We start from the raw sequence: 19,769 nt of genomic DNA, 5'->3' as shown, positions 1-19,769 counted from the left end.
GGACCTGCTCCAGGACTCCGGGGTCTCCTGGGCACTCCCTAGCCCAGTGCCCAGGCTGGCCTGTGGGGCGAACATCACAGACACCCCTCGGCAGTCCATCCTCAGAGGGCTTTGGGCAGCTTCCTGCCATGTTCTGACTGTCCAGAGGGGGCTCCCAGCCGGGGCCAGGGTACCCCTCTCGTAGCAGGGTCCCTGTTGGGGCCCAGACCCCTCCTGTCCCCCTCCCTAATCCTGAGTCCCTGGGGGTTGAGGCTGGATCCTCACAGCTGCCCCGGTGGAGCTCGAGTACCGGCCGTCGGTCAGCCTCCTGGGCCACCATAAAGGGGACTGGCCAAGCCACATCCCCGCCGGAACAGCTCCATTCCCTGAAACCCGCCAGGCGCTTGTTCCGACCCAATAATTCTATCTCAGAAACACACCCTGGGGACTAATCCAGGAGGGAGGGGAGGACAGAACGGCACTATTTATAGCAGCAGGAAACTGGAATCTCCCCAGAGGCTCCACAGTGGGGAAACAATTAAGCGAATTATGGGATGTGGAGACAGAGGAGCCATCTTCAAGGATCCGAGGGGGAGCAGGAAGGTGTTAGTAGTGACAGTCGGGGGACGCGACAGGGCTGGAACCCGGCGGGGGCACTGGACACCAGCCACAGGGCTCAGGCCGGGGCGCACCTATGCGCGTGACCGGCTTTGCTCCCCAACCCGTGTGTGAGGCTCGTCCCACCCTCCCTGTTCTGGGCTCCGTCACATTCGGGTACATCATGGACACCTCTGGGCAGGGTTGACTGAGTTCACACACACACGGCCCAGCCTCTTCCAGTGCCCAGAGTATTCAGTTAGAAATAAAAATACACTGGCCAGCACCATGGTTCACGCCTGAAGTCCCAGCACTCTGGGAGGCCAAGGTGGGCAGATTGCTTGGGGTCAGAAGTTCGAGACCGGCCTGGCCAACATGGTGAAATCCCATCTCTACTAAAAATACAAAAATTAGCTGGGTGTGGTGGCTGGCACCTTTAATCCCAGCTACCCGGGAGGCTGAGACAGGAGAATCGCTTGAACTCGGGAGGTGTAAGTTGCAGTGAGCCACGATCGTGCCACTGCACTCCAGCCTGGGTGACAGAGTGAGACTCTGTCTCAAAATAAGGAAGGGAAAGAAAATCCCCCAGGCGGGCCCTGATTGGTTGGGCAGGGTCAGGTGCCCATCTCTGGACCAATTATGTGCGAGGGCCTGCCCTCTAAAGGTGAAGCCGTACCCTCTGGCTGCCAGAGAAGGTCCCAGGGAAGACTCTGATTGGCCTGCCATGCCCATGGCACCCCTGTGGCGCGGGACTAGGGTGTCTGTGGATGGCAGGTCTCAGAGGAGCCATGGGCTGTGGGAGGGAGGAGGTTGGGATAGAGGCAGTCATGACTTTCCCCCTGTCCCAGCCCCTAGCCTGGCCTGGACACAGGTGGAGCATGTTGGGTGAGCCAGGGAACCCCAGGTCCTCCCACCCTGGGACCCCAAGCCACCCGCCCCCTTCCTGCAGCTGCAGTTCCCTGGCTGTGGCCATGCCCAGCCTGGCCCAAGGCACCGTGTGTGCCTGAGACAGGGACTCCAGCTCATCTGAGGAGGCTGGGTTGGTCTGGAGTCAGAGTTCTGTTCCAGAATGTTCCGGATGTGCCACGTGGCCTTGGGAAGTTCCTGTTTCTCTCCAGGGCTGGCTTTCTCTCTCCCCAAAAGGGCAGGAGGAGGGGAAGGATCGGGAGACCCGGGCTCGGGAGACCCGGGCTCTGGAGCCCCCGTGGCTCGTGGCCCTGCTTCCTGCAAGCCACCTGCACGGGGTCTTCTCACGGGTGCAGGAGCTCACGACGCCCAGGCTGCCGGCCTCTGTGCAGGGGAGGAGCTGTGGACTTTTGCTGATAAACTTATTTTATGCAAAAGCTGGAGGAGCGGGGCAGTGGTCACCCTGAGGGCTTTGCCTATCTCGAGGCTGTCGGGGGTCCTGGAATCCCCCACCCAGCACCTGCGGGTACAGAAAGCGGCCCCCGGCCATCTGGGCTGGTTCCCGGCCAGTGTGAGGTGAATGAGGGGCAGGTGTGGCCAAGCCCCAGGGAATTGCATCAGGGCCTCACAGAGAAGCAGGGCTCGTGTGGGCCTGGGAAAGGTCACTGGAGGACTCGGGGAAGCAGGCGAACCCCCCGCCCTGTTCTGGAAGCCAGCGTGGCCCCCAGTCCTGCTGGGATAAGCAGGATGGTGCCCCCGGCCGGTGGTGTCTGCCCCATGACCGCGGGGTGTCTGTGACGGCAGGGTCTCCCCCGTGACGGCAGGGGCGTCCGTGACGGCAGGGTCTCCCCCGTGACCGTGGGGGCGTCCGTGATGGCAGGGTCTCTCTGCTGCAGGTGGGGTTGGCCCTGTGCAGGTGGGGGCCCTGCTGAGGGGTGCCCATTCTGCAGGGCACGAGGTGTCCACAGCCCTGCCCCCGAAGCCGCAGGTGCTGACCCCGGGCCCGCTGCCGCCCCGTGTGCTCCCCATCCTCAGGTTTTGGGGCCTGCCGTGTGCCCCACGCCGCTCTCATTCCCAAGGGCAGGCACAGTGAGCTTTTCCCAGAGAACCATGGGGTGGGGACATCGGCTCCTGGCGAGGGTGTTGGGTAAGCCTGGCCTGGAGTCAGACCCACCAGAGATGCGGCCAACCTGGAGCCACTCGCGCCTCCACTGATCTCGGGCTGTGCCTCTAGGCCACTGGTCACCATTTCCCAAAGCAGGCTCCCTGCACCCCAGCCCCATGCAGGTTCTGAGAAGTCAGAGCCCCGTCCTGCAGCAGCAGCCTGAGCTTCCCGGGCACATCAGCTCGTCGGAGGGGCCTGGAGGTGGTGTGAGGTCCTTGCCTGCCCCAGGCCCTGCCTGAGGAGCCCCCCACACCCACCCTCCACCGCAGGCGGCAGGTGCGCGTCTCCCTCATGCGAACAGGCCGATCCTCCACCTCCTAGAATGGGGCCTCCAAGCAGGGTCCTGGGGCCAGCAGCACCCCCAGGTCTTGTGTGAGATGCAGACTCCCGGGCCACGGGCCTGCACATGGGGCTGCTGGTAGAGCAAGGCCTGTGCTGAGCCCTTCACGCAGGTGGTTCAGTGCCTTCAGACCACACCACAAGCCTTGGGTGGGGTCTTGTGCAGGTGGGGAAACTGAGGCATGGGGCGGTTAAATGACTCCCCAGGAGATACCAGCAGAGGTGGGACGGGACCCTGACTGCAGGACCTCCCAGCCTCTTGGCCTGTCACCCTGCCCAGAGGGCTCAGCCGGGATGCACCGCAGGTCCCTCTGCTTCCCGCTCACTGATGCCCGCCGTCTCTTCTAGAGCGCCATGCTGCACTGCCCCTACTGGAACACCTTCTCGCTGCCGCCGTACCCTGCCTTCTCCAGCGACAGCCGGTGAGTACTGGGACCCTCCCCGCCCGGACCCCAGGCTTGCTCATTCCGAAGTCACAGTTACAAACGGAGTTCTGGGTGCAGGGCGCGAGGGCTCAAAGTCCTGTTGAGGGGTTTGGAGGGTGGTGTGCACGTGGTCCTGGAAGGCTTCACTCCACGGGCCAGGTCCAGGCTGAGACCCCTGTTTGTTGAACGCTGTTTTGTGATCCGTGGCTTCCGTCTCCTCGAGAGCCCAGCTTGGTAGAGGGTAGGGAGGTGTGGGCTAGGGGCCGGGGGGGCCTCCTGTGGAGGTGACACCAGGGTGGGAGGGGGTGAGAGGTTTTCTGGGGTGAAGGGAGCCAGAAGGGCACTTTTCCCACAGAAGGCAACAGCTGGGCTGGGTTTTGCAAGGGGGGTAGGAGTTGGCCAGGCAAGCAGGCGAGCAGGCTGTGCAAAGGGCTTGGGAGCAGGTGTAGCCAGAGTCTTGGGAGACTCCAGGAGATTGTGGAGCAGCTGTCTGTGGCCCGGGAGTGGAGTGGATGCTTCTTTCCTGTTGGTGTTTGCAAACCTTTCTGTGCAGGAGGAGAGTGGCCCCCAGGCAGTCCCTGCCCCGGGAGCAGGTCTGCCCAGGGCCGCCTCCAACCCAAGGCCTCTGGCTCCCACTGGGCAGAAACCTGGGCCTGCTGCCAGTGGAGGGAGAGCCTGGGGAGCCTGGCGGGAGGGAAGGAGGCCCTGGGGACAGCGGCCACCCCTCTCCCGAGCGCAGGAGCTAGCCAAGGGGCTGGAGTGGAAAAGGGCAGAGAAGTCTCCCTGCAGCACTGCCCGGCACTCCCAGTCAGCCGCATGTTACTCCCGGGGTCTGGAGAGAGGCGCCCTTGGGCGGGGGGCCCCCAGGACCTTCTCCTCGCTGTGTCCTCTGCCATCCTCAGGGTGACAGAGGGCGGGGGATCCCGACCTGAGCCCTCCCTGGAGGACGGTGATCCTGGGTTTCTGCCCATAGCGCTCTCCTTCTTCGAGGCGGGAGTGAGGTGTGGGTCAAGGGGCCTGTGTGTAGGGGAGGGACGGCCAGGCTGGGGTTCTGAATCGCCAGAATGAACCCTTAGCCAAGTCCTGCTGATGGAGCGGGGAGGGCGGGATGGTGGCCCTGGACACCCCCCTGCCCCCCGCCCACCAGGCAGCTGTTCCGTAGGAGCTAGGCCGGGCTGTGCCCAGTGGGGGTGGGAGGGCAGCCCCAGGCTTGACCACCAGACCCCTGGAGGCCCCTCCGTGTGTGCAGCGGGGCCATGGGTCCTGCTGGGCCTGGTCACGCTCCAGTGGGGCCTCGAGGGGCCCCTGGCTGTGGCCATGGGGGTGCAGTTGTGTTACTGAGGGAGTTGAGCACCCCCATGCCCACTCTCACCTTCCCCCCGTCTCCCTCCAGCCCGTTCATGAGCTCTGCTTCCTTCCTCGGGAGCCAGCCCTGCCCAGACACCAGCTATGCCCCCGTGGCCACCGCCTCCAGCTTGCCACCAAAGACCTGCGACTTTGCTCAGGTAGGAGCCCCAGGAGCTCAGCGCGCCGTGGGGGGCATGGTGGAATCTGGGCCACCCCTCCAGCTGCCCTGCTACCTCTCTCGCTCAAGCCTGCCTGGGACTCAGTGACCTCGGCTTGGCCCCCCCGGCCACAGGGTTTATGGTGGGGTGGTAGGAGCCCGGAGATGTGGCTTGGTTTTGGGGAAGAGCTAGTGACTGGCCCTTCGTGTCAGCAGTGAGCCCCGCCCTGCCCTTGGGGTCCCTGCGAGCATCTGGGCAATGTCACAGAGGGAGTTTTGGGGAGGGCGGTGCTGGGAGAGATGCCCTTGGCAGCCGTCGCCCCGCCCCCACGGCCCTCCCTCTAGGCAGGTCCAGACACCCTGCACACTGGAGTCCCAATCCCTTAACAGCCACCTGAAAACAACTCACACACCAAAGGAAGAGAACCTTTGACCTCCTTCTCCCCAGGGTCGTGGGAGGCTCCCAGCCTCCCACTGCGGCATCAGGCGGACCCCGCCTCCACCCTCACAGCCTCCCACTGCAGCATCAGGTGGACACCACCCCCACCCTCACAGCCTCCCCCTTTGGCATCAGGCAGACCCCACCCCCACCCTCACAGCCTTCCCCAAGGGGTTCCCAGTGCCCCAGCTTCCTCTCGGCAGCTCTGGAGCACCCAGTGCCACAGAGATTGGCTTCCCTGGGACGGTTCAGATACCACAGCCTCTCGTGTGGGACCTGGGGCCAGGGGCTGCTGCTGGGCCAGACCACGCCCAAGGCCTGCCAGGGAGCGAGGGTCACCTGGTGCTCAGCTCCCCCAAGCCTCCGCTCCCCCTCTGTAATGGGCATGTGAGATCTGCCTGGGCCTCAGAGCTGGTGGGGCGATGGGCACAAGCCGGCCAGATCCAGAGAGAAGCGGTCAGGTGTGGCTGCAGCAGAATGGAGCCAATTCAGGTCCCAGGGCTCACCCAGACCCAGGCCCTGCAAACACTTGCCGGGTGGACCCCGGGCCCAGTTTTCCCCACTCAGGGCCGTAGCAGAGCGGGGCAAAGCCAGCTGGACCCTGTGTCTGTGCTGGGGTGACTGGGTCTGTCAAGTACGCCTCCCCAGAGTCTGCGAGGGGACCTTCCTGGAAAGTAGGGTCTTTTTGGATGTCATTGGGTAAGGATCAAGATGAGATGAGGTAGCTCTGAAATCCAGCACAAGGGTCCTTAGAAGAGACAGGAAAGACAGGGAGCTGGTGCGACTCCGGAGGCGGGGCTGGGGCGTGTGGCCACAGGTCAGGTTCGTCTGGAGCCCCAGGGCTGGAGGCTGGTCAGAGCCGTGGGAGGGAGCGCAGCCCTGAGACACCTTGACCTCTGGGACGGGAAGAGGGTGGATTCCTATCCTGTAGCCCCCAGTGTGTGGCCTGGAAATTGGCCTACCAGCTGTGTTCAGGGGAGGGGGCGCCCCTGCTCATCTTGGGGCTGGTCAGCGGGGTGCACACAGGGTCTCTGTCCTCACCCGCAGTAGCCCTGGATCCCGTGTGATCTGGTCTTGGCCAAGGTGTGGTGAGCCGCTGCGCCATGCCAGCCAGACACAGGAGGAAACTGAGGCAGGGGAGGCGCCTGTCCAGGGCTGGCGTCCGTGCCACACTCTTCAGGGGACACACGGGAGGAGCCCGGGGTGTGTCTGATGGCGGTGGCTCCTTCCTCACCACCACTGCCTTCCTACCAGCCCCAGCCCTGGCTCAGCCTGTCCTTGCCCCTCCCCCTTCTTCTCTTTCACCCCTTCTCTGCCTCTTTCTATGTTGTCTTCTCTCTTTCTTGTCTTTTTTTTTTTTTTTTTGAGAGAGAGTTTTGCTCTTGTTGCCCAGGCTGGAGTGCAATGGCACGATCTTGGCTCACCGCAACCTCCACCTCCCAGGTTCAAGCAATTCTCCTGCCTCAGCTTCCCGAGCAGCTGAGACCGCAGGCATGCACCACCACGCCCGGCTAATTTTGCTTTTTTTTTTTTTTTTTTTTTTTTAAGTAGCGACAAGGTTTCTCCATGTTGGTCAGGCTGGTCTCTTTTTTTTTTCTTTTTGAGACGGAGTCTCGCTCTGTCGCCCAGGCTGGAGTGCAGTGGCGCGGTCTCGGCTCACTGCAAGCTCCGCCTCCCAGGTTCACGCCATTCTCCTGCCTCAGCCTCTCCGAGTAGCTGGGACTACAGGCGCCCACCACCACGCCCGGCTAATTTTTTGTATTTTTAGTAGAGACGGGGTTTCACTGTGGTCTCGATCTTCTGACCTCGTGATCCGCCCGCCTTGGCCTCCCAAAGTGCTGAGATTACAGGCGTGAACCACCGCGCCCGGCCTGTCTCTTTCTTTTCTCTCTCTTTCTCTCTCCCTCTTCCCTCTGCTCCTAGTCTTTCTCTCTGTCTCCCTCCCTCTCAGTCTCTCTCTGCCTGTCTCCCTCTCTGCCTCTGTCTCCCTCTCCGCTCCGTCTGTCTCCCTCTCAGTCTGTCTCTCTGTCTCCCTCTTTGTCTCTGTCTCTCTCTCAGTCTCTGCCTCTATCTCCGTCTCCGCCTGTCTCTCTGTCTCTCTCTCTGTCTCTGTCTCCCTCTCTGCTTGTCTTTGCCTCTGTCTCTCTGTCTCCCCGTCTGCCCCGTCTCTCTGTCTCCCTCTCTGTCTCTGTCTCTCTGTCTCCGCCTCTGTCTCTCTGTCTCCCTCTCTGCCTCTGTCTCTGTTTCCCTTTCTGTTGCCCTCTCTGTCTCTGTTTCCCTCTCTGCCTCTGTCTCTATGTGTCTCTCTGTCTCTTCGTCTCTGTCTTCCTGTCTCTGTCTCCATGTCTCTGTCTCCGTCTCTGTCTCTGTCTTCATGAATTCTCCCACTCCTCCCCTCCTGAACAATTGCTGCTGCGTCTGTTCAGCCCGGAGCCCTCAGGGCCACTGTGCTCCCTTCGTCTGCTCTGCATCTAACTGCTGCTGGTCACTGTGGCTGCTCATGACCCCTCTTCAGAGCACACCACATCCATCCAGCGAGTGTTGGTTCTGTGAGCACCGCCCGCCCTGCTCCCTGCCCACCCTGCCTACAGCCGCCTCGCGCTCCAGCGTCCGTGTGTGGGGCAGCTTGGACCCAGATCTCCCTGTTAAAGCGGCAGAACTTCATTGCAGGAAGTCTGACCCCGGTGCCGAGTGTGGGACGGGACGGGTGTGGGTCAGCCCAGGCCTGTGGGTGGGGACGCGTGGTCCCGCGGTGCCGAGTGTCGGCCGGCACGGGTGGAGTCAGCCCAGGCCTGTGGGCCGGGCCGCGTGGTCCCGCGGTGCCAGGAAGGAGTCCAGACCTGAGCCTGGCGTTCGAGGCCCTTTGCGCCGTGCCCCCCAGCGCAGTCCAGCCTGCCACGGAAGCCTCTGCTCCCGACTCAGACCTAAGGAAATGTGCTGGCCACGCAGTTACAGCCCCCAAGACGTCCCCGTCCTGATCCCCAGGACCTGTCGCCATGTCGCCTCTCATGGCAGACGGGACCTGCAGATGGGACTGAGTGACAGACCCGAGACGGGAGAGCGTCCTGGGTGACCTGGAGACCCAGTGTCCTCACAGGGCCCTCACGAGAGGAGGCGGGAGGGTGAGAGCCAGAGAGAGACAGGAAGAGCCTGTGCTGTGGCCATGAAGGGGGAGGAAGGGGCCCCAAGCCAAGGGATGCGAGTGCCTCTGGACACTTGGAAAGGCAGGAACTGGGTTTTCCCCTGGAGCCCCCGGGAGGGACCTGCCCTGCCCACCCTTGATGTTACTTACTTTTTCCTTGTATTAATACATTGCACAGGATGAAACTGAAGAAATCTTAACATTCTTATAAATGAGAGGAATGGCATCTATAATATAAGGTAGGAAAGAGTTACCTAAATCTCAAGCACATAGGGGCCACCTCCACAACTTTAATCATGTCTACAATACATCTGAATTTATTATTTATGATTTCAAGCAATTCACTTTTTTTTTTTTTTTCAAGACTAAGTCTTACTCTATTTCCCAGGCTAGAGTGCAGTGGTGTGATCTTGGCTCACTGCAATCTCCACCTCCCAGGTCCAAGCGATTCTCCTGCCTCAGCCTCCCAAGTAGCTGGGATTACAGGCACCCACCACCATGCCTGGATAATTTTTGTATTTTTAGTAGAGACGGGTTTTCACCATGTTGGCTAAGCTGGTCTCAAACTCCTGACCTCAAATGATCTGCCGGCCTCAGCCTCCCAAAGTGCTGGGATTACAGGCATGAGCCACTGCACCTGGTGAGAAATTCACTTTAAAAAAAAATTTTCCTAAATAAGAATAACTATGAAGGCCGGGCGCGGTGGCTCACGCTTGTAATCCCAGCACTTTGGGAGGCCGAGGCGGGCGGATCACGAGGTCAGGAGATCGAGACCACGGTGAAACCCCGTCTCTACTAAAAAATACAAAAAATTAGCCGGGCGCGGTGGCGGGCGCCTGTAGTCCCAGCTACTCGGAGGCTGAGGCAGGAGAATGGCATGAACCCGGGAGGCGGAGCTTGCAGTGAGCCGAGATTGCGCCACTGCACTCCAGCCCGGGCGACAGAGCGAGACTCTGTCTCAAAAAAAAAAAAAAAAAAAAAAAGAATAACTATGAAATTCCAGACTTGGTTAGTTCATTAGATTTTTTCTAACACATATGAAAAGAAAGGATAATTATTACCTAAAATCACCATGCATACTGGTGATACATTTGACACACTTAAAAATCAGAAAGTATTACCCTACTAGTTGAGATTGAAGATGGGATTTAACCTGGCTCTAGCCACAGGATTTTAGACAAGTTTGTCACCTTTCTGGACCTTGGTTTCATCATTAAAAGAATTGAAATACCACCCCAAACCTGTTAGAACTAATAGACAAATTCAGTAAAGTTGCAAGATGCAAAGTCAAAATGCAAAAATCAGTAGCATTTTCATACACTAACAACAAGCTATCAAACAAACAAAAAAAAAGCAGGCAAGCAATCCCATTTATAGTAGTTAAAAAGAAGTTAAATACCTAGGAGTACATTTAACCAAGGAAGTGAAAGATCTCTACACTGAAAATTCTAAAACATTGATGAAAGGAACTGAAGATACAAATAAATGGAAAGTCATACCATGTTCGTGTATTGAAAGATTTAACATTGTTTAAATATCCATACTACCCAAAGCAATCTACAGATTCAACGCCATCCCCATCATAATTCCACTGATAGGGCAGGACGCGGTGGCTCACGCCTGTTATCCCAGCATTTTTGGAGGCCAAGGCGGGTGGATCACCCGAGGTCGGGAGTTCGGGACCAGCCTGACCGACATGGAGAAACCCCATCTCTACTAAAAATACAAAATTAGCCAAGCGTGGTGGCCCACGCCTGTAATCCCAGCTACTCAGGAGGCTGAGGCAGGAGAATCGCTTGAACCCAGGAGGCAGAGGTTGCGGTGAGCCAAGATGGCACCATTGCACTCCAGCCTGGGCAACAAGAGTGAAACTCTATCTCAAAATAATAATAATAATTCCAATGATATTTTTTCTTAGAAATTAAAAAAAGGTCCTAAAATTTGTACGGCACTTTGAGGGGCCGGGGCAGGCGGATCACTTGAGGTCAGGAGTTTGAGACCAACCTAGCCAACATGGTGAAACTCTGTCTCTACTAAAAATACAAAAGTTAGCCAGGCATGGTGGTGCCTGCTTGTAATCCCAGCTCCTTGGGAGGCTGAGGCAGGAGAATCGCTTGAACCCTGGAGGTGGAGGGAGAGAAAGAAAAGAAAAAGAAGAGAAGAGAAGAGAAAAGAAGAGAGGAGGGAAGGAGGGAGGGTGGAAGGAGGGAAGGAAAGAAGGAGAAAGAAAAAAAGAAAGAAAGGAAAGAAAGAGAAAGAGACAGAGAGAAAGGAAGGAAGAAGGAAGGAAAGAAGGAAGGAAGGGAGGGAGGGAAAATAAAGCAAAGAAAGAAAGAAACTTTGTAAACTATAACACGTAAAGCACAAGTACAGTTTTCCTGGAAGGTTTGTGATTGCCCACATTGCAGCCTGTGCTCCTCAAACTTGACCACACGGATGGATAGACCACTTTGAGTAGCAAAATAGAGAAAATTTAGAACTAGAAATCACATGGTTCAGCCTTGATTTCTGAGGCTTAGGGTTGGTTTCTATATGTACCAACACCGTCAATAAGAAAAACTGCTAGGCACTGTTCCTGGGAGGTTAGTAGTTAACGTAAATAGTATTTGGAGTCATAACACAATCTGGCAAAGAGCATTGTTCCAGGGCTGAAAATGCTGATGGAATTAGCCAACTGACCTATCCACATACTCCTCCCTCCTGGAGAAGAAAAATTAGGCATTAGGTCTTTTGGAAGTAAAAAGAACTCAATACTTTTCAAATATTTATTTTGTTCTGGAAACTGATATAAAATATCCAAAATCCACAACTGCTCTTTGAGGTGACCATTATCCCCATTTATAGTTGAAGATACTGTAAAATATTATAAAGATGAAGATACTGGCTGGGCACGGTGGCTCACACCTGTAATCCCAGCACTTCAGGAAGCTGAGGCTGGAGGATGGCTTGAGCCCAGGAGTTCAAGAACAGCCTGGGGCAACATGGCCAGACCCAGTCTCTACAAAAAATTAGCCAGGCGTGGTGGCACATGCCTGTGATCCCCGCTACTGGGGAGGCTGAAGTGGATCCCCTGAGCGCAGAGATGTCCAGGCTGCAGTGAGCCGTGATCATGCTACTGTTCTCTAGCATGGGCCACAGAGTACCATCCTATCTCAAAAAAAAGGAAAAGAAAAGGACAATAACACACCACCTCATTCATTCATTCATTCTATATAAATACATAAATAAGATACTACATGGCAGAGAATCCCTGCCAAGATCTTCAAAATCAACCCTAAGCAAATAGTGGAAGGACAAGAGAGAGACACATGGATTCCTAACACTAAGCAGGGAAATTAGGGAATTTCTCACTGCCCCCTCCTGAAGACTACTGAAATTAGTGTGGGGGTGTAGCCTGGGCATCATGAAGAACTGGTTGGGCAGCCTTTACATTCTGCTCTTGTTCCCTCAAGTTGCCTTGAGAGAGACAATCATCAGCCCTGACTCCTCCAGCATGACAGTTAACAGTGCCCGGAGCAGTGTCCACCCATATCAGCAACACAAACTCTTCGGGGGCATGGGAGAGAATTCACAAAAACAGACACAGACAGCCCTCAGGGAGTTCCTTCACCATGCTTCCAACCAAATCGCCAGGACTGTAGATTATCTTATTTCCTCCTAAGGGTTTAAAAGTGAAAACTCCAGCCAAAGGAGGGGCTAGTGGATTGGCCTCAGACAGGGATTCACTAAAGGGTCTGTGATCCCTGGATTCTCAGTCCTCACATCGCCGGGACCAATACAGATGAGGCTGGCCTTGGCCCCTCCCGGTACGTATGACCAAATATTTTCCCAAGGGAAAATGAGCCCATGGCCAAATAACTGGACAGTTGAGGAGGAAAAGTCTACACAAGCAGCACGTATCATCTGATCACACATGTTGAAGCAGAAGGTCCCAAAATCTAAAAATGCTCCTTAAATGGGAGATAAGACAAAATGTTAGCAATATGCAGCAAGAATAAGCACCATAAAAAAACTAAGTGAAAATATTAGGTAGGAAAAATAAAATAGTTAAAACAAAGAATTTGATAAATGGAAATTTATCAAACTTGACAAATGAAATATAATGGATATAATTGAAGAAAGAATATATGAACACATGATTGTGGCAGTCTCACAATAAGACCAGAACATATGAAATAGAGAAGGAAAGCAAAAGCTTGGAAATGTGGATGATAAACATAAAAGTGCGAACACCTGAGCAATAAATTCAGCTGGCGTAAGAAGTAAAAATAGAGTGGAGGAAATACTTGAACAAATAATGGAGATACATTTCCAAAAAACATGACCTTATTTGAAAGGACTTATAAAGAGCTAACAAGAGATAAAGAAAAATCAATTCCTAGGTACAACTATAAAATTTAAAAACAATAAGTAAAAAATAACAATAAATAAAAATAATGAGGAGACAGGGCACAGTGGCTTATGCCTGTAATCCCAACACTTTGGGAGGCCAAGGTGGGAGGATCACTTGAGGCCAGGAGTTCGAGACAAGCCTGAACAACATTTTGAGACTCTATCTATCTCTACAAAAAAATTTTTTAAAAGTTAGCTAGTATGGTGGCACTTGCCTATAGTCCTAGCTACTGGGGAGGCTGAGGCAGGAGGATCACTTTAGCCCAGGAGGTCAAGGCTGCAGTGAGCTGTGATCATGCACCACTGCACTCCAGCCTGGGCCATAGAGTGAGACCCTCTCTCAAAATAATAATAATAATAATAATAATAATAATAATAATAATAAAGGCAAGGAGAAAGCTCTAAAAGCTTCCAGAAAGAGAACAGATCTTCAAATGAATGACACTGAGATAGACATCAAGTAGCTACATGAGATGCTAGGAGACTGTAGTATAATGGTTAACTGTAACTACACAGTAGTTATAAAGTATTAGGAGACAGTAATTTTGAAGGTAGAATTTTATTTATTTATTTATTTATTTATTTATTGAGACAGAGTCTCGATCTGTTGTCCAGGCTGGAGTGCAGTGATGCAATCTTGGCTCACAGCAACCTCCACCTCCTAGGTTCCAGTGATTCTCCTGCTTTAGCCTCCTGAGTAGCTAGGATTACAGGCACCTGCCACCATGCCCAGCTAATGTTTGTATTTTTAGTGGAGAGGAGGTTTCACCCGTGTTGGCCAGGCTGGTCTCAAACTCCCAACCTCAGGTGATCCACCTGCCTCAGCCTCCCAAAGTGCTATGATTACTGGTGAGCCACTGCCCTGGTCTTGAAGGTAGAATTTTATATTCAGCCAAATTATCATACAAATGGGAGAGAGTGATGGGAAAAATCACCTGCATTCAAGGGCTCAGAGCACTTGCCACACACAGATGCACATTAAAAACACTTTCAGAAGAAGATCTCAGAAAATGAAAGGAAAACAACCCAGGCAGTGCAGCAGGAGGCATACAGGAAGAAGAGAGTAGACAGTCATCAAAGAAAACTAAAAAGAGAGATGATATTGCTTTCAAAACAATCCTGGTTTAAAACTATATTTGTTCTATACACCTTCCACAGTGGCACATGAATGTGTGTATGAGTGTTGGGGGGGATAAATTAACTGGGCAGGAGAGTAATGCTGAACCAGTTGCATTATTTTATATTATTATTATTTTTTTTTTGAGATGGAGTCTCACTCTATCGCCGAGGCTGGAGTACAGTGGTGTAATCTTGGCTCACAGCAGCCTCTGCCTCTTGGGTTCCAGAGATTCTCCTGCCTCAGCCTCCAGGGTAGCTGGGATTATAAGCACATGCCACCACGCCTGGCTAATTTTTTTTTTTTTTTTTTTGAGACGGAGTCTTGCTCTGTTGCCCAGGCTGGAGTACAGTGGTGCCATCTCGGCTCACTGCAAGCTCCACCTCCAGGGTTCATGCCACTCTCCTGCATCAGCCTCCCGAATAGCTGGGACTACAGGCACCTGCCACCATGCCTGGCTAATTTTTTTGTATTTTTTAGTAGAGATGGGGTTTCAGCGTGTTAGCCAGGATGGTCTCCATCTCCTGACCTCGTGATCTGCCCACCTTGGCCTCCCAAAGTGCTGGGATTACAGGTGTGAGCCACCGTGCACAGCCAATTTTTGTATTTTTAGTAGAGATGGGGTTTCAACATGTTGGCCAGGATGGTCTCGAACTCCTGACCTCAAGTGATTCACCCACCTCAGCCTCCCAAAGTGCTGAGATTATAGGCGTGAGCCACTGTGCCTGGCCTGTACTGGCTGCATTATTAAGGGAAATATATATGCTAAAAAATGTAAGAAAGCAATTGGAATAAAAAGTGAGGAATTTGATGCAACTACCATAAGAATAAAAATAGAATCTATGTATAATTGTTTTTATTTAGAAAAAAATATTTTTCCTTTACTTCTTGACAATTTTTCAACAAGAGCTGAGTTGCCTACATTCCATGTTGCTCTCTTGGAGTGGGAAGAAATCTGTCTTCAAAACAGCATGAGAGCCAACTGGAATCTGCATGGTGTGTGAACAAGACAGGTAACAATAGAAAAAGAAAGCCCAGGCTGGCCACTTAGCGTAGCTCATCTTGGATGCCTCCAAACACATCTTAAATGTGCTCAACTTAGCTAGAATTGCATTAAACGACACAGGATAAGAGATGAAATCATGTTTGAGCTCTGCTTGTAATCAGAATGCTGGAAGGGACAGCTGAAATCTCCTCCCCCAACTGCCACCATGGAGGGAACTAGGGCATGTGAAGGAAGGCAACCACCAATGTCACACAGGTAGCTAATTTGGTGGCAGACCTAGGTCCCTGGACACCTCGATATTTCACCGAGCTGTCTGTCAGTGGTGTTGGATGAAACATCCAAAGTAATATTCTCAACAGCATGCCTCACCTCCCAAGTATTTCACAAATATTATCCAAGGATGATTTATTAAGAGTGAGAATAGTATCTGTGATTGTTAACTGCCTTAAACCCCCACATCCTGTTCATGTTACTGGCACCTGCCTTTGATACCGTATTCATAGCAATGTACAAATATTGTAAACACTCTGCTGACCCAGGGGTTTTCTTGCCATTGGCTAACGGTGCAGCATTAATACGTTGCACATGTACACAGAATGGCAGTAGTTACAACATTTATGAAGCTTTAGCATCTGCACAGCCAGAAAGCTTGAGGGCGTATGTTCTGCATGTCAGAGTATTTCTTAGGAAACTGAAAATAAATACATTATGAAATTTCAGTTTTCGATGTGTCACTAGTGTTGTCCTGGTGTCCTGTCATGCCTGCTGCAAAACACACTTTGACCAGGGAGGGATGCCTTATGAAATCCCACTATATCATTTAAATCTGCAGGAGTGCCACAGAATTGCTTCTGTGTTATTAACAGGAAGATAAAACATGAATTAAAAACTCACTATATGCTGGCTGTTATGCCAAGAGCCTTGCTTGCATTCTTTAATTTAATTCTCACTTTAAACCCTAGGCAGTAGGTGCTGCTAACCCATTTTTCCCAGTTAGAAAACTAGGGCCAACCAGGCACGGTGGCTTACGCCTGTAATCCCAACACTTTGGGAGGCCAAGGTGGGTGGATCACCTAAGGTCAGGAGTTCAAGACCATCTCTACTAAAAATACAAAAATTACCCAGGCATGGTCGTGCACACCTGTAGCCCCAGGTACTCGGGAGGCTGAGGGAGGAAAATCGCTTGAACCTGGGAGGCGGAAGTTGTGGTGAGCCAAGACGTGCCACTGTATTCCAGCCTGGGCAACAGAGTAAGACTCCATCTAACAAAAAAAAAGAGAGAAAACTGGGGCCCAGTGAATTAAGTACCTTTAAGTACCTTGTTTACTGTCAGAGCTAGTGAGCGTAAAAACAAAAACTAAAACTAAAAAACCTAGTGAGCGGTAGGAACCAGGAATCAAACCTAGATTTCAAGGCTTGCGTTTGTACCATGTGTTCACAGCCAAACTATTGTAAATTGCAGAGGTGACTGTAGCATAAAATCGCTCCCTGTTATTAATATATTCACAGTGAAATAGGTTTTCCTGTTGCTATGGTTTGAATGTGTCCCTGAAAAGTTCATGTGTGGGGAACTTTGTTCCCAATGCTGCAGTGTTGAGAAGTGGGCCGTTGGGAGGTGATAGAGTCCTTCATGAATGGATTGATTCATTCATGGATTCATGGACTAATAAGGGAAAGTGTTAGTTACCACAAAAGTGAGTCTGTTATAAAAGCCAAATTGTTTGCCCCCACTGAAGTACAGAAAAAAAAAAAAAAGAAAGAAAGGAAAAAGAAAAGCCAGTTTGGTCATCTCTCCTGAGCCTCCTTGCCGTGTGATGCCCTGTACTGACTTGGGACTCTGAAGAGGCCCCACTGGCAAGAAGGCCCTCACTAGATGTGACCCTGCAACCTCGGGCCTCCAGACTCCAGAACTGTAAAAAATAAATTTCTTTTATTTGTGAAGTACCCAGTCTCAGGTATTCAGTCATAGCAACAGAAAACAGACACCTGTGAAAGACATATTTAAAATGGACTCTACCATTGCATTTCTTATGTGGAAATTATTACATTTCTACCTCATGATTCTCCTGTTTTCTCACCAGAAGGAGTTAATTTAAGAGGAGGGGGAAGCTGGGCGCACCATCTCAGCTCACTGCAACATTTGCCTCCCAGGTCCAGGCGATTCTCATGCCTCAGCCTCCAAGTGGCTGGGATTACAGGCCTGCACCACCATGCCTGGTTAACTTTTGTATTTTTAGTACAGACAGGGTTTTACCATGTTGCCCAGGCTGGTCTTGAACTCCTGACCTCAGGTGATCCACCTGCTTCAGCCTCCCAAAGTGCTGGGATTACAGGTGTGAGCCGCCGTGCCCGGCCTCATTTCACCTCTTGAAGTTGAGTTTTCTCGTGAGGCAGTTACACTTGATTTATAACGTTCCTCTCAGCTTTAAAATTCCATAACATTCCAGAAGCACTATCTACTAGTGAAACAATTTACTGGGAGAAGTAGTGAGTCACCTGTCACTGGAAGCATCCAAGCAGAGTGAGAATAGCCAGTTGTCTGATACGCTGTAGAGAGAATGCCTACATTAGGTAGAAGGTTAATATTTGATTTCAATAATTAAGCCAATAATAAAAAATAGCACTGTGTATGTAATATGTGCCCAGCATTGTTCTAAGCATTTACACACGTCTCATTTGATCTTTTCGGTAACTGCAAGGGGAGTGAGTACTATCCCCATTGTACAGAGGATACTCAGATCAGGGGCAGCACTAACCAGAGATCTCACAGCTAGAGAGAGATGGAGATTGGAAATCAGATTGCTGTGGCCCCCAGCAAGTCCTAATCACCACCCAATTCTGTCAGCAGCCTCGGGGTTCTGGGATGGGCATGTCTTCCTGCTGGCCTGGGATCTAGGTGCAAGGTGACGTGCCTGTCTCCGAGGCAGGGAATTGAGCATGGAATGCAGACAGCAGGCTTGCCAACAAGGCCACTTTCCCATGGCCTGCAGCAGAAAGGGGCTGCCTTCCACTGCCTGGGCCGCAAATGCTCTGAGCCCTTCACCGGCAGCCTTATTTTACAGAAGGCGAAAACTAACACCCAGAAACGGCAAGCTACCTACCCAAGGTGACAGAACAAACAAGCGGCACAGCTGGGAAACATCTGCCTGGAGTCCTCACTTCCAGGCCAGTGCTTGATGTTCTGTTTTGTTTTTGTCTAAATCACATTACTGCAATCACTTACATGTGACAGTCCCTCAGTTTTCTGTTCTGAATATACATATTTTCTAATCAAGGCCTATGCATCGACTACAGCAAATTGGAGATTCCCAAGAGTGGCAATTATTCAAAGTGAAACTCTCTGCCTATGATATTCTAAAAGTGCTAATCTAACCTCACCCCTGTGCCACAAGAAACTCATCTCTTGTTGGTCCTGAATCCACGCTTCTACTCCTTTGAGGCAAGTTTCCTCACTAACATTGACCCCCAAATTACACATTAACCTTTGCCCCAGCTGTCACCCAGCAGAATTCCCTCCGCAGTCCTCTCTGCTTATCTGGCCTCCTGGGAACTCACGATCAAACAGCACTGAGAATTCAACAATTGTTTCTTTCTTCTTCTTCTTTTTTTCTCAAGATCTGCTTTTAGGAGAAGCAATCATTTCAACACTGCATTACAAATGAAATTATACCTCAGTCAGAAACAAGCAACCCCATTCCCCACATAAGCTACTATTATTATTATTTTTTGGACACGGAGTTTGACTCTGTTACCCTGGCTAGAGTGTCGTGGTGCCATCTTGACTCACTGCAACCTCTGCCTCCCAGGTTCAAGCAATTCTCCTGCTTCAGCCTCCCAAGTAGCTGGGATTACAGGCGCCTGCCACCATGCCCAGCTAATTTTTGTATTTTTTTAGAAGAGACAGGGTTTCACTATGTTGGCCAGGCTGGTCTCGAACTCCTGACCTCAAGTGATCCACCCACCTTGGCTTCCCAAAGTGTTGGGATTACAGGCATGAGCCACTGCACTCATCCTTTTTTTTTTTTTTTTAATGAACAATATGTACTTTCAGATCACATGTTGGTTGGGGATCATCCTCTAAGATGCACATTCATGTTCTGGGGGATGACACAGTCAGAAACAGGTTTCAGAATCCAGTGTGACCTTGCGCAGATCTTTCATCTGTTCTCAATCACATTCGTAAAACATAGGCAAAGACTGTGGCGACCTCACAAAGAATGTTTGCTGAAAGGAGAAAGGAGTGGTTTCTGGGCCAATCCATTCTCACCCTGTCGAAGTGAGACCCCATGTCTCAGTTCGTCCTCAAGTGTAGTTGGAGATTGTCATCAACATCATCCCCCTGGCCCGCCGCCTGTTGGCATCAAGGTCACCTGCAATGGGTCTTCCACACTGAGGGACTGTGCCCTTTGCCACTCAGCTAGGACCCAAAGCTCTGTTCCCCACAAAAGTCATAAAGGGATATTAATGGAAATACCGGCAAATCTTACAATATAGAAATATAAAAAAGTTCTGTGTTGAAACTATTGTAAGCAAACTGAGAAAACAATCACGAAACTGGGAGAAATACGTGCAAGAAGTATGTGCAATCATCACAGGCAGAAGTGAACTTCCCTAATACATAAACAGCTTCCACTATTCAATAAGAAGAAGCCTACCAACTCAAAAAGAATAAAGAGAAGTAAAGGATATAAACATCGAGGTGACAGAAAAGGAAATACAAATAGTTCTCAACATTTTATTTATTTATTTTTTAATTAG

General features: G+C 51.9%; 1 protein-coding gene across 17 annotated transcripts in view; it reads left to right on the top strand.

The window, feature by feature from the left end:
- LOC129488759 (protein strawberry notch homolog 2-like) overlaps positions 1-19,769 on the top strand; it is a 96,683-nt gene that overhangs the window by 28,143 nt on the left and 48,771 nt on the right. For 10 of the 17 annotated variants that reach the window (XM_063644640.1, XM_063644639.1, XM_063644624.1 and 7 more), the window contains exons 3-4: positions 3,335-3,408; positions 4,805-4,916. In XM_063644640.1, coding sequence (XP_063500710.1) covers positions 3,335-3,408; positions 4,805-4,916 — 186 coding nt within the window. The other 7 variants (XM_063644632.1, XM_063644638.1, XM_063644633.1 and 4 more) reach the window with 4 other exon arrangements.

Source organism: Symphalangus syndactylus, chromosome 8, assembly GCF_028878055.3.
Source record: "Symphalangus syndactylus isolate Jambi chromosome 8, NHGRI_mSymSyn1-v2.1_pri, whole genome shotgun sequence".
Classification (NCBI taxonomy): Eukaryota; Metazoa; Chordata; class Mammalia; order Primates; family Hylobatidae; genus Symphalangus; species Symphalangus syndactylus.
The sequence above is the reverse complement of the archived record's forward strand: the minus strand, read 5'-3'. Positions and strand labels throughout refer to the sequence as shown.